Consider the following 15,643-nt stretch of genomic DNA (forward strand, 5'->3'; position numbering starts at 1 on the left):
TACATCAGATTAATTCTTGTAGCATTTGTCAAGGCTATGATATTTTAATCAGCCTTATGAAATAAGAATAATAATAAGAAGAAGAACTAAGAACCTGAGGGGACATAGTTTCAAATTGAGGAAAGATAGTTGTAGAATAGATTTGCGGCGGAAATCTGCAATTAGCCAGCGGGTAGTTGATTGGTGGAACCGGCTTCCATCTTTTGTTGTGGAAGCTAATAGCCTAAATAAATTTAAAGCTGAGTTGGAACGAATGGAGGGGTGAAATGGGAGGGTTTTTTCTTTTCTTTTTTAGCTGATGCTGCATAAGCTTGCTTTCTTGTATTGTATGCCTCTACTAATGCTAATAAGCTTAGAGTAAGGTTGGATATTAAATTTCACATAGCGTTTTCACTGTGACCAACAATTGTTCGAATGATAAATAAAGTAATAAATTAATTTTCTGTTTATACTCGAGGACAACTACCTAAGGTGAGAGAAGTTCACAAACTATAGAGAATACAGAAACATTACCGTATTTAGCAGACACGCGAAGTTGAAACACGGTTAATCAAAGCTTATATACTTCTGTAGCCTCGCCCTTGACCGCTCGGCTATGGCTGCCTCGCATCACAGACAATTCGAAAATCCTATAGGAAAATTCATTTCTTTACGAATATTTATGGAATGCAGCTAACTTTTTGAATTATTATACGGTTATTTTCATGAACTTGAAACGCCTATTTCATTTCTTTCAGAAATCAGGCACATCGCTCGTGAGAAAATCAGTTTCATTCAGACACTTGGAGAAGGTGCCTTTGGAAGGGTGTTTCTTGGAACGGTGGATTACATGTCTCCTGAAGAACCAACAACACTAGTGGCTATAAAAACTCTCAAAGATACGAACCAAGAAGACACACGGATAGATTTCAATAGAGAAGCAGAATTACTTGCCACGTTGGAACACGAGAACATCGTCAAGTTTTATGGAGTCTCCAGCGATGGTGATCCACTGATGATGGTATTTGAATACATGGAGCATGGTGATCTAAATAATTTTCTCAGGTGAGGTATTGACGAATTTCTCCAGTTCTGATCACCTAAGACAGAATATATATATATAAATTCCTAAACACGTTGTTGTTGCTTGCTCATAAATTCCCTAGATATGAACAATATTAGCATTAGTATTACAATTGGCTAAAAGATGAAAGGAGGTAGACTTTCTCTGCATCTGGAAAAAAAATTTATCATTCATTCCCACCCCGTCGCCAAAAAGTGCCTATCTAATTCTACTTTGTACTTTATCAAACTTGACCATCGTTGCAGTCAATTCGTTTAAATGATCTACCACATGCTGGCCGAAGATAAATCTCATGAGATCAGTTTTCTGTTACTCCCCAAAACGTTGTATTTGTGTTCCATGATTCTTCTCTCTTTTGCCAGTGAAAATATATTTCCCTCCTTTGTTTTACTGATTCCCTTCAGGGTTTCATACATCTCTATCGGTCCGCCTCCCCCCCCCCCAAGATATCTAGTTGACAAGCTTTGTTTTCTGCACTTTCTAAGCCATTCTTCGTATAGACATCGATTAGCACCCTCTTACCAATATTCTATTATAAAATATATTATATATCACAAATTTATAAATTATTTTTAAATATTCATATATTATAAATGTAATATATCAGCGTGCTATGCTTATAGTGATAAATTGGGATAAAAATTTAATTTATAACAATACATAATTTGTTTAGGGAATAACCTCAAGTTACGAAGAAGTTAACTGACGTATAGATTTGTGCTACAGCATCATGTTTAAAAGTAGCCAACTAGAATGGGACAGTTACTCGTCACAATCACTGAACTAACTAACCACTCATAAATCCCTACTATCATTTTCCTAAACCTTTTTTCTTTCCTAAGTCTAATAGGGATAGTATGTGGATAACGCAGTTTCTTATTCCATACCAGTTTGCAAACTGGTATGGAATAAGAAACTGTCTAGGTGGTGGTATCTACCGAGAATAAGTAACAGTAGTCTTCTCTATCAGAGAAGCGTTACTTATTCGAGGTAATGCAATACCATGGCAACTCTTTGTGAAGTCATTCACAATATGAGATATACTTAAATGATGCCAATTTTGTAACTACTTAGCAGTTCGTTACGTATAAACATGATGCTATAGCACAAACCCATATGTTTATATGGGTTTGTGATATCGATCAATCTTACCAATACCTGATTGGTAAGATTGATCGATGGAACAACGATGCAGCTGTTCAGCGTTGTTTATTAATGCAGAGTACATATAAAGTCTGTTTAAAAAGGTTTACTTGGACAGAAAGAAAACATTAAACTGAAGCAATATAAAATACTTTAATACGGCTGTCCACTGTTTCTTCAAAACTGTCATAATGTTTCTGAAAATCTATACAAACCATTAAATACAAATAAAGAAACTATTAAAATTTAGAATTAGAAAAAAGTTAATGCTCTACTGTAAAAAAGTCAGATTATAGTAGAGATACAAGACTTACTTTCAGAACTAACGACACGGACAACCATACGAATAAGAAGCAACAGAAGTAAAATAGCAGAGTTGTTTACAATATTAGTATTTGTATTACAATTGGCTAAAAGATAAAAAGGAAGCAGGCTTCCTTCATCTTTTAGCTAATTCAAATTCAATTTTAACCAATTTAAAATCAGAGCAACTGGATACGCAACTGGTCGGAGTTCAAAAACAAATCGAGATGTTTTCACTGCACATGCGTAATCCGCGATAAGGCGAAAAGACGATTATAGAAACAGTAGCTCCAATTACAATCGGAATTCATAAAAATGATAGCATTACACGAATTACCATTCGTGTAATGCTATCATTTTTATTCGTGTAATGCTATCATTCGTGACCTAGAGTGCACTGTATTGCAAAAAGTTAATACTACACGATTAAACTTGAAATATAGAACAATTAAGGCTTAATTCTGTAAATTCGAATTATAAAAAAAAAAACCAACGGGGTTGGATCGTGCTAGCACTTAATCTAAGTGCAGGATTTGCGAAGCATCATACTTCCGCCAACCAAACCCTAGACCGGGGTAGGATCAATGCAGGCACTCTCCTGAGTGCGCGATCACAATTCAGAGCGGTGGCCGATGGCACTCACACAGGCGCATCTGCATTTGTGGCTTTATCCCCCTTCCCCCTACCTTCACCTAAACCAGGGGTTCCCAACCTTTTTCAAGCATCGACCCCTTACAAGAAAAAAAAATTTCCATCGACCCCCCTTTAAAACTTAATTATTACTATAACTCTAAAACGATATGTGTATACTATATAAACAGTGTTAAATTTAGATTTTAGTTATTTAAATTTAGAATCTATGTACGAGTAGAATTTAAAATTTTTTTTTTAGTCTTCAACACAAAATTTTTGACTTTTTTTAATGCCTAATTATCTTCAACGGAAACAAACAGGATTCTTAGAGTGGGCATTTCCCTCTGTATAGCACCCAAAACACATATTGTTAAAAATTTCAAGATAATTATGATAAGTGTTTGGATTTTTTAATCAGTGGTATATTATATTAGCTGTAATAAAATTTTGTTCGACTGATTGAAATAACCAAATGTTCCAATAATAATTTATTGAACAAAATAATATTACATACAAGTATGAAGTCAATAATAGTAAAAAGGAAACGTAAAAAATATTTATGAACAATAGTACAAAAAGTATATAAAAATAAAAGAAAATAATATTAATGAGATGGTTGGGCTTGACGTTTAGATACAATGTTTGAAATGTTTGGTTCAAAATTACTTAATATTATTCGTAAATCTCCGCGTTCTGATATATTTAATCTACTTCTACTTTTTCTTAATAAATTACTCAAGTGGCTAAAACCTGCCTCCACTAAATAAGAACTCGGAAATAAGGGTTCAAATATATGTTTTAATCCTGGGCATTTTTGTCGCATATTTTTTGAATTCCAAAATTTTGCATATCCATTTGTTTTGAACAAAACTTTTAATTCGAGATCTTCCCTAATTTCAATTAATCCTTCTTGTAAAGAAATATCTATTCCGGTTATGTCACATTCAAATGGCTCAACAATCCACGATGGTACATCGAAGTGTTCGAGATCTTTAAAGCGAACGAACATTTGTATCTTCTTTCAATTTTTTCAAATAATCGGTATATAATAATCGGTGTATATCGTCAGCAGAAATTTTATCTTTTTCGAGAATAGACAGTTGTCTTAAATTTTCAAAATAACGAAAATCTGATTGGTTTAGTGTGGATAAAAAAAAAAGATCAATTTTAGAACGAAACCCAAGAATAATTAATTGTCCGCGCTTGAATAAGATTAATATCTTTTCCTTGTAACTTATTTTGGATATCGTTAAATCGAGGAAAACATATCTACTAAGTAAAATATATGCCTTTCTTAAATCTAATAATTGCACTCCCATAAGTTCATCAATTTGAAGGAGAAATTGTACAGCTGTATCGAAAATTTCGACTAATCTCTGTAAAAAATTGCCTTTGGACAGTCAGCGCGCATCTGAGTGAAACAACAAATTATTATATATTTTGTCATTGCTATCACACAATAGTGCAAAAAGACGATCATTTAAAGATTTTGATTTTATAATGTTTATAGTTTTTATGCACAAATCTAGAACGCCATGAAGTTTTTAATTTTTTTTTTTTTTGTAACTAAATGTTGTCTGTGCAAAACACACTGCTCGAACTGCACTGTTCAAACGTCTGGACTTTTTTTCTTCACATAAATGTCATGATTGTTCAGTTATATGTATTACGAGGGGCCATAGTCGATTCTTTGTTGTTGTGTGCTTCTTGCTTTCAGATAAACAGGGCACTTGTTATCCCTTATCGAATGCTTGTAATCGATTTTTGTTATTTACAGTTGGCGCAAACCGGTTCCTTAGTTTTGTTATGGCGGGTGTTAAGCTATGCCCGCAGGGGTTTCGAGTTGCTGCACCACATAATTTTGATATTATATACTTGGATTTCAGGAAAGCTTTTGATACTATTCCACATGGAAGACAGCTGTACAAATTGGAGAGGTATGGCATTAAGAGTAAGTTACTACAATGGATAAAGGGTTGGCTGAGTGGGAGACGACAGAGAGTGGTAATCAATGGACACTGCTCTTCGTGGCAAAATGTTATTAGTGGAGTTTCCCAGGGTTCGGTGTTGGGCCCATTTTTGTTTTGTATATTTATCAATGATATTGATGAAGGTATATCAGGTTTAATGTCCAAGTTTGCAGATAATACAAAGGTTGGCAGGGTTGTTAACGACAGTAAAGACAGTATGCTACTCCAACTGGATCTAGATAAGTTGGGGAAATGGGCTGAGTGGCGGCTCTTAGCTGCCACTCCGACTTGCGGAAAGTAGGTCCGCTGGAGCAACTTTCGCGATCTTCATTTATTTGGGAGCATTATGCCTGTATGGGGCATTCGTCCATTAGAAAAAAACTGTGGCCCACTGCACATCAAATTTGGTTCCTGTGCTTCAAAGTATCTCTTGTAAATCTGCTGTTTTCGATCAAATTGTTTGGAGACAAATTGGCTGGCCCAGATACTCATAGTAGTTTCTCTTTCTCCCTGATATTTATGGGTTGGTGTCATGTTCCGATCTCTTCCACACTACTCGCACGTAATCGGTGCCATTTACGGTGGTTTACAAAGCCGTGGGGGATGTCTGTAAATTGCATATATGTTCTATGATTAGTTTGCCTGTTCTCCAAGACTACCTTAACCAATTGTGAAAAATAAATAAACCATATTTTCTTGCCTATTTGTGTGATTAAATCAACATTTTATCTTGAGTAAACGATATTTCATTCTTCGAAGAAAATTTTCAGTGTTGCTAACCTCATTAGTAATTTAATTATATACAGAACTGTGTGAGTAGTCCTATTTCAAAATTAAATATATACAAAACATTTGTAGAAAACTAAAGTTGTTTTAAACTTTTATTCGACAAACATACTCCAGCTAACAATGAAAAAAAAAAAAACATTACTAGATTAAATTGCACTAATATGTGATATTTGTTCCTGTTTAACCTATATCTATCCCGTTTAAAAAAAATTCTGTTTAACCTATAGAGCACGTGGACCAGACGTAATGCTATTAGCGAATGAAGTAAAAAAAAAGAGTCCACTGACCGTTACAGAACTTCTGACAATATCTGTGCAGATTGCTTTGGGAATGGATTATTTGGCCTCTCAGCATTTCGTCCACAGAGATTTAGCTACACGCAACTGTTTAGTTGGTGATAAGCTAATTGTAAAAATTGGCGACTTCGGCATGTCCCGAGACGTGTACAGCACTGATTACTATAGGGTAAGTAAAAGAATAGGTATTTCATTTATATCATAGTTATGCATCATTATTCATCTTAAATGCATAAAAATCTAATGGAAAGCACGATTATTTCTGCTTGATGAAAAGCTTATAAATCATAAATGGATTACTCTTTTTGACATACTTGCTTTAACTGGGATGTATCAATGTCTCTTACGTTAAGTTACTGGGTGTAGCCACTTTAACTATGTAATGAGCTAATTGTATAACTGTAAGATATACGGCAGCAACTGTGCATTACAGTTTCCGGTTTTAATACAACTGCATATGGAGAAATACTCCTTCCCCTCTTTTACTCTTGGATTAAAATCGAAAAGGGACATAAAATGGATGAGACAGATCATTTCAATGGAAATATGACAAACTAAGTGAATCAGGGTTTCCGATTTCAATACAACGGCATAAGGTGGAATACTGCTCCCACCCCCGGCTTCCATATCTTGCCATTAATAAATCAGACAGGGATATATAAAGGATGCTTCCGATTTTTATTCAAAGGAATAAGGGGAACAACACTTTTTCCTCCACTATACTAATGTATTATAATCTGAAAAATTAAATTTTTAGATTAAAAAGTCATCCCTTTTTCTTCTAATTTTAAAAAGACAAACGGAAGATATACTATTTTCCCCAAAGTTGTATATAAGAACTTAATTCATAATTCCTTATGAATTGAGTTCTTATATTTTAAATATTTAAACCTTTCTTTATCATTTGTTAACTGACTTTCGTTTGTGTGCATCCGTGTGTGTGTGTGTAAAACCTGTTTATAGAGGACACCACCGTAGTAGAAGAAATCATCCGCTTTGCTGAGGTCAGTGTATACCTGTAGTCAGTTTCAATAATTCGAAAAAACGAAATTCACTGTAACTGGTTACTTAACACTAAATGTTTCATTGCTTATCATTATACATCTGTGTTCAAATTAACTTTTAATAAATAATGCATAATTCATTTTTAATAAATAACAAACTTTTGTTTTATTTATTAGAAAACATCATTAACTTTTAACAAAAATGAATATAAATTGTTTTTGTGGTCTCCAACAATTTAGCATGACAAGACCATATCGAAGAGCCAAATTTATTAGATGGCCATATATTGAAATTGTGAACATATATAAATCCATATGGATTAATTTTAGTAAATGGATTATTTTTTTAATGTTATTAAAAGTAAAAATACAAGAAATATAAAGTTACAGACCTTAATGAGATAGTTGAGATTGAATCTTCTTGGCAAGCTTAACAATATCTACTTCCATGTTAGTTATAGAAATCGAAAAATTTTACGCATATGTTCATCGGTTATCTTAACCTAAGCTTGGATTTCATTAATTTTATTTTTGAAAATGTTTGATATACTGCCAAAAATTGAGAATATACCTGCAGCATTTTTTTAAAACTTATATTCATCAGGAAGACTTCGATAAAATTCTAAAGGTGAATTCATAGTTTTCAATGTACCGTGGGCTTACAAGTCAATTTTTCCAACTGATAAAATTCCAGAAATTTCTTCTGGGGATACGTTGAAGTGGTTTTGGAATAACTGGATTTCCATTTGGTGGTCATGAAAATCCTTGAATCGTTTCGAAAATTCTTCCTGTAAAAGGTTGAGGGCCTCATTGATTTTTTTTATTGAAGTTATTGAGACATTTTTACCATTTGATATTGATTACTGATATCAAATTTTCTGATATCAAATTTTCCTTTCTCTTGCAAACTCATATTCAAAGAATTGAAATGGACTGTAATATCTATCATGATAAAGTTAATGTGAGTGGTAGAAATATACTGTGAGTGGTAGAAATATAAATACTTTAAACTACCATGAATCCACTAGGATGCTTCTGGACGAGCTGTTTCCGGAGTTAGAAATTGAGTACTCTGAGGTACAGCGGAATATCTTCGCCGGCAATGCTTCGTATGCTTGGAATGTAGAACAACTATTTCTGTACAATGAAGTCTCAGAAGAGATTGCAGGGGCCAAGGACGACCAATCGCCGGGCCTTGAAGAGAACCTTTCAGTTAAGGCCAATTGTATCGATAGATATGTTTAATAAATGTTTGGAACGTGGTTCCTTTTACCTGGTCTGGAGGACGGCGCTGTTAAGATTGATTATAAAGAGTCCAAATAAAATGGCGAGTGTGCCTGGAGCATACCGTCCAATTGCTTTGTTATCGGTAATAGCAAAAACGTATGAACGGCTATGTATTAGCAGAGTCATGGTTATGTATATCGAGAAAAATATGTCTTCTGAAAACCAACATGGTTATAGAAAAGGAAAATCTACAGAAGACGCTGAACACTCAGGAATACGAGGGACTGAATATATAAAATGTCAGACACTCAGGAATATATAAAATGTTTTCAGTATTTAAGCAGTATTTTTGTGAATGAAAGGTTGTTGTCAGAACAGCATATACAAAAATTGAAAGAAATGTTGTTAGAGGTTGTCCCCGGGGCTCGGTGATCGATCCTCGGGCCTGGTGTATCGTACTTGATGAGTTTATAAAACAAAACTACGTATGTCGAGGCTGATGTCATAGCGTAAACCGACGATGTGCTGATATTGGTATTGATTTGGTTTCTTCTTTCATGTTTTTAAAGGAACTTTTTTGTGAACAGATTGTTCTTTTTAAAGGATTTATTTTGTTCGCAAGTGCATCTCCTTGCAATAAAAAATAGTCTCTGTGCCGTGTTTTATAATGTCTTTTGACATTAAACGTCTTCAAATTTATTTCTCAAGGCATGTAAGACAAAATGCATTATCTGTTTTGGAAATACAGAAGTAATCATTAGTTCACAGTATATTAAGTTAAAATCTAGCTATATACACGGGCCTCCTCCTGGTGCTGCCACGTTTGGGAGGTGCTGGGGAGGCTTATCAGTAGACAATGGCAGACAATCAAAAATCCAGGATGCAGAATGACTATATGTTGCCGGACCAAGCGTTGTTCTTATCTTAATTGAACAAAGTGGTTCAACCAGTCAAGTGACGTAATGGGACAGGAGATACGGTCGATGACCGTATCTACTGCTATCTTTTTAAAGTATTTTGTTATTCTGCTGGTCTTATGACGATGACAAAAAGTCTTGAAGATTTGATAAGAAGTCATTATCTCCGATATGGGACCCCTCACCATGTTTTTAAACACAGGTCAAACTGTTTACTTGAGTTATTAGCAGTATTTTTCCTCGATTAACAATTCATAAACCTGATCTGATGCTGCAGTTTTGCTGCATTTCTTCCAGTATTGCTAGCAATCCACTAGATGTTGCTATCTACCGGATATGACCGTAATTACAGAAGGGGTTGGAAAAAGATGCTTTTTAGATTAACAAGCCCAGGCAAGTTCATTTCCACATTGGTTTTTAATTGTCTGAGAGACACCAACTACATTTTATTCCCATCTGATTGGATGTTTGCAGTGTTTTGATTGGTCGTTTTCCAGGAGAAAGTATATATAATTTTCTGGGTGACCTACACAATCAATATCCTATCCGATCTCTTTTATATATACTGACTGACTTGATTTTGTTTTCTCTACAGCTCGTGTAAGTTCGCAATTTATGTTGTCAAGAGGAGTTCGATTCCGCATTTCGCTTAGTGAATTTGATCCAAAGAACTCAATAGAATTGCATCGTGAGGTTATTTCTTTATCTGCTGATGTCTGGGACGTAATGAAGTTGCACCTGACTACACTGAAATGCCGTATTCATGATGGTCGAAAAGAAGACTTCATTCTTGGTGGCTCTTGTCAAGTAGCAGTAAGCAATGATGTTGTTCGTTTTTCGCTTGAAGGTAAAGTTGTTGAAGATGACATCGACGGCATTTCTACGCTAATTTCTCGTGCAAGCAGCAACAGCAACCATTTGGAAGTGTTGTGTGGCACACAGACATGTGTGCCGACCGGGCTAGCCGGGTGGGTAAAGTGCCTGCCTGGCAACCCAAAGGTCAAGTGTGTGTTAAAATGGGGTACGATGGCGTACCTTAAGCGAATCAGATTATTTAATTGATTTTATGAAAAAATGCCGTCCTTTCGCATTGATTGAAGAACTCGAACTTACAATTCAAGACTCAACAAATCAGCTGCAGGGATATAGTTTTTTTTTTCTGTACTTTCGCAGCATTCATTGATCAATGAATGCTGCGAAAGTACAGAAAGTACTGCATTCAAGGCCAATTGAGCCAATTGTAAATTATTATTTTCTTTATTAAATTTTTGTATGATTTCTATAGTTGAATTATTTACAATACTGTGTTTAAACTAGCCGAACTTGGTTATAACGAGCATCAACAGACCGACAAAATTTGCAAGTTATAACCGTTACTCACTATATCAGTGATGAGTTAATTCTACCTCCTATTTTTTTGAATTCTCAATAACTTGATAAAAAGATAGATTCGAGAAACAAAAGAAATATTAGAGAGAAAAATAATATTAGTATATACTTAATATTATTTGTATTAATGTGCTTGTATCTGGTTTTTAAATCGATCTAGCCAATCGTTGTTACTTACAAAATCGTTGCGTCCAAATTGTTTAGCAAATTTTTCCGCTTGGGCCTTCAAGATCGGACCCTCTAATGAAAATCCAGCGCTTCTTTGTGTAGGGAACCATTGAAGCAATGCTTAATCGGCGTTTGTAACCTCGCACTTTCTAAATTTTATTATTTCGGTTACGTTCTTTTTCCAGTGCCTATATGTAAACATGTTTATTCTTCAACACTGGCAATTACTGTTGAAGACAAACAACGTTTTACACATTTCAACCTTTTTTTTTGCACCTCGTTCTAATTCACGAATAATTTCGACTTTTTCGCGAATCGAGGGACACTTTCGTAGTCCAAAAGTTCACTTTCGCAAAGTGATATTTTAAATAAAATGATCACTTTACCGTATACAAAGTCCTTAGAATTCCCGAAAGAAATTTATGGTTCAGTGAACAGTGAATACAGGACAATCTGTAAATAGGGTAATGCGACAAGCGGAATACCAATGCGCTATTGTATTGACCCCATACCGGTTTTTGACCTTGCCCCGAAAGAACAAGGTCAAAAACCGGCTGCTAATCCGATGCGGTGCGGGTGGTCATTAAAGCTAAGTCGCCCTTTTTCATTTTTGTCTATTCCAAGAATTGGGTTTTGGGATTTTTCGACTATCCGAGCAATTACGAATGTTTGCATTGTTACCAAATTTTGTACGGTATATCCACGTAGTACGCTCGTTATAACAGTGAGCGATTGATGGGAGTATTCGTCAATTAAAATCATTATGGCTTTTTGCTCGTTACAGCCGTGATTTCGTTATTTCCGTGATTTCGTTATTTCCGTGCTCGTTATAACCAAGTTCGACTGTAGTTTGTAATGAACAAACCGCACAACACAAAGCTGGGGCGCTTTCGGGTGTGTGCTACATTTCAGGATGCTACTAACCTGGCATTGTTTACACACTAAACAATTTTTGTATGATCTCTACTGTCTGGAAATTTATGTATACTGTGTTTAAACTATTTTTAGTGTCAATTTGTAAAGAATGAACAACTGGACACCGCTCATTACTCACCCGCAATGCCAAGGAGCCTTGCGGGTCGAGTTGCCTTCCAGAATACCACTAAAAGCATGCCTACTAATATTATATCGTGGCTTCACTCACAAGCTGCTTGTACGCTACATAGACCTCTGAAACATCGATTTAAACGATTACGAACGGCTGTGAGCGGCACTGGAGCGTTAATAGCAAAGTTCAATGATAGATTCAAATATCTTTTATCTGTGATCAATTTCTTTCCAGGGAAATTAAGAAATGTAAAGAATCTGCTTGGCATTACTTTGTGGAGTTGGCTGGTAATGCAGATCCCTCGAGTACAATATATAAAATTGTTACTGATAACGTTATTGTTCGCGATGTTATGTATAGTGTTCATAAGGTGGGAGTGGATGAAATGACAACCTGGTCTTGGTCTGTCTGCAGATCTTGTCAGATTTATTTTTAATTGATGATTATATTTGATAACAAAAAAGGGCAGATCGACTGAAGATGTCAAACGACAATTTATGGACACTGTCCGTAATAACTCTGGGCGATATGTCTTTGGTTTGTTCGTGGACTTTAAGGGCGCGTTCGATACCCTGTGTTGAGGAAGTATCCTCTGCAGGACTAGAGCCACTCTATGTCCCTGAAATTTATATAACACCTTGAAGGATTATTTTTGGACCGCATTGTTCTGGTTAGTTCACATTTTGAGCAAATATCATATGATATATATCCAGCGAGGTTGTCCCCTATATTTGGTCACTGGTTCTTGATGAGTTTCTTGAGGATGACTTGGAAGACGCTACGGCTGTCACCTACACTGATGATCTGGTTTTAATTGTGTCGGGCGACTGCAGAAAAGAGATTGAAGACAAAGTAGTACAGTTTTAAGCAAGCCGGAGTGCCTTTCACAAACTCGCTATTTCTAAGGAAGAACCCGTGATTTTTGTTATTGAGGGGGTAGGCTAAGCATACTAGGCCACCCGTCATTAGGAGTAGAGGTGTCTCTTTGAGGAATGTTTCTAGTGTCAGGTATCTGGGGTTGCAATTGGAGGAGCGTCTCTTTATGACAGAACACGTAAATATTTGATAACAAAAGTTAAACCATTATATGCCAAACCCTGAAGAGTTGTTAGAGTTAAATGGGGCATAAAAAGTCGCGCCTTAAATATACTGTATGAATGTGTTTTGTTCCCATTCTAAGGTATGCCTCTGAACCTTGCATTAGAATGAGGGTGATCAGGCCAGGGCCTGCCGTAAATTTAAATAAAAATAAATTTTCTGTTTATACAGGGTGTTTCAGTTAAACGTTTCAGAACTTCTAAGAGGGGTAGGGTACATCCTGACAACTCGAAATCATATAGCAATGTGGGGTCGGAAATGCTTTCCTGAAGCGGTGTTGTACACAGAAGCACCATAAAGAAGCGAGACCGTAAGTGAGAAATCGTTTTAATAATACATGAAAAGAAACAAAAGGAACATGGATTAAAGTAAGTGTTCGAAGTTTCTTCCACGGGCTACAATGCACGCCTCACATCTCCGACGCATGGACATCCGAACATTCTGGAATACTCCAGGCGAATTTCGAATTTCTTCGGCAGCTACTGCGATTCTTGCAACCAGCTCCTCAGCATTGTCAACAGGGGTGTCATAAACTAGCGATTTCATATGACCCCAGAAATAAAAATCAAGACATGATAGGTCGGGTGACCGAGCAGGCCAACGCACGGGACCACCACGTCCGATCCACTGTTGACCAAATGTGACATCCAGGTAGTTACGAACATCTCCGCTATAATGGGCAGGGGCTCCATCGTGTTGGAACCACATTGTCTGTTGCGTCGATGCAGAAATCTGTTCATCTCTCAAAAGTTGTGGCAATACTTGCTGCAGAAAGATCAAGTAGATAGGTCCGGTTAGTCGACACGGTAACAGGTAAGGTCCGATGAGGTGATCTCGCAGGCCAACGCACGGGACGTGGTGGTCCCGTACGTTGGCCTGCTCGGTCACCCGACCTATCATGTCTTGATTTTTATTTCTGGGGTCATATGAAATCGCTAGTTTATGACACCCCTGTTGACAATGCTGAGGAGCTGGTTGCAAGAATCGCAGTAGCTGCCGAAGAAATTCGAAATTCGCCTGGAGTATTCCAGAATGTTCGGATGTCCATGCGTCGGAGATGTGAGGCGTGCATTGTAGCCCGTGGAAGAAACTTCGAACACTTACTTTAATCCATGTACCTTTTGCTTCTTTTCATGTATTATTAAAACGATTTCTCACTTACGGTCTCTTTTCTTTATGGTGCTTCTGTGTACAACACCACTTCAAGAAAGCATTTCCGACCCCACATTGCTATATGATTTCGAGTTGTCAGGATGTACCCTACCCCTCTTAGAAGTTCTGAAACGTTTAACTGAAACACCCTGTACTTACTCCGGGACGACCAAACGGTCAGAGGAGTTCACAAGATAGACAGAATACAAGAACCAGCACCGTATTCAGCAGTCATGGGCTTGAACCCTGGTCACTCAAGGCACGTGTACTTATGCACCCACGTGCCTGACCACTAGGCTACGGCGGCCTTTGGCTACCGATACCTTGCAGGTCATTTCGGGAAAATTTCTTGATAACCTGCTGGTAATAAGAGCAGGGTTGAAATATTGTCTGCAAAGAAGTCTTTCCACTGAGGTTTTGGGCATCCGGTTGTGTCTGGTGGGGGAGGCACATTCAATTTTCATCAGATGGCTACTGAGAGGTGGAGAATACATAATGAACTTATGAACATTTGGCAAGACAGATGGATTTGTTCTGATAAAGACAGGAAGACGTTTGTGTTTCTGCCCTCCATCTCAACAGTAAATTTTAAATTGCAGCCTTGGCTACAATTTAGTATGAGTGCGTGTTTCCTTCTCATGGGACATAAATTGAGGTCCAGGCTGAACCGGTTTGGCTTAGTCCCCTCTGACTTGTATGAGTGTGGGGAAACAGAGACGAGTAATCATGTTTCCCTCTATTGTCCAAATTATACAAAGGGGTTCTCTTACCAAGAAAGGCTTAAGTTCTAGTAGGTGATGTGATTGAGGTGTATAAAGCCTTGAATGGGTTGAGCAGGCTCAATTCTGATGGGATTCTTCCTCTTGCTCAGATTAGGGCATAAATTAAAATTGATGAAAGACCGCTGTAGAATAAATGTGCGGAAATTTGCCTTTAAATTTGCAACCAGCCAAACTTCCGTCTGTCGTTGTGGAAGTCGATAGCTTAAATAAATTCAAGGAGAAACTGGACAAACTTTTAGAGAGAACAAATGTGCGAAATGTTTTTTTTTTTTTTTTTTTTTTTTTTGGGTGATGCTATATAAGCTTGTTTCTTACATCACATGCCTTTACTATTACTACAGTTGGATCACAACCCAATTCGTTGTGGAATTTCCCTGTCCCATACTGCAGGTGAGCAACGCATCGATGAGCAAACTTGCGAAACCAAGAAAATATACCTGAGATTATTTTAAAACATCTGAGTACTGGACTGCTTTATACAATAAACCAGTGAAAGAAGCTACCAACTTGGTTGAGAAAGAGCTCTTATTTATTACTGAGCTGGGTGCTTCGAAAGAGGTAAAAATCATCGACAAAACTAAACCATGGGTCAACGACTATTTAAAACAGGCGTCGTGGCCAAGCATAAGACTTATAGGAAATGGAAAAATTCAGGATTCAA

General features: G+C 36.6%; 1 protein-coding gene across 2 annotated transcripts in view; it reads left to right on the forward strand.

Moving 5' to 3' along the window:
• LOC150089303 (high affinity nerve growth factor receptor-like) overlaps positions 1–15,643 on the forward strand; it is a 306,611-nt gene that overhangs the window by 265,630 nt on the left and 25,338 nt on the right. For both annotated transcript variants that reach the window (XM_090368482.1, XM_090368483.1), the window contains 2 exons: positions 738–1,044; positions 6,129–6,366. In XM_090368482.1, the coding sequence (XP_090224608.1) occupies positions 738–1,044; positions 6,129–6,366 (545 nt within the window). The remainder of the gene's footprint in view (positions 1–737; positions 1,045–6,128; positions 6,367–15,643) is intronic.

This window comes from Mastigoproctus giganteus, chromosome 2, assembly GCF_048544385.1.
Source record: "Mastigoproctus giganteus isolate SK-2022 chromosome 2, ASM4854438v1, whole genome shotgun sequence".
Lineage (NCBI taxonomy): Eukaryota > Metazoa > Arthropoda > Arachnida > Uropygi > Thelyphonidae > Mastigoproctus > Mastigoproctus giganteus.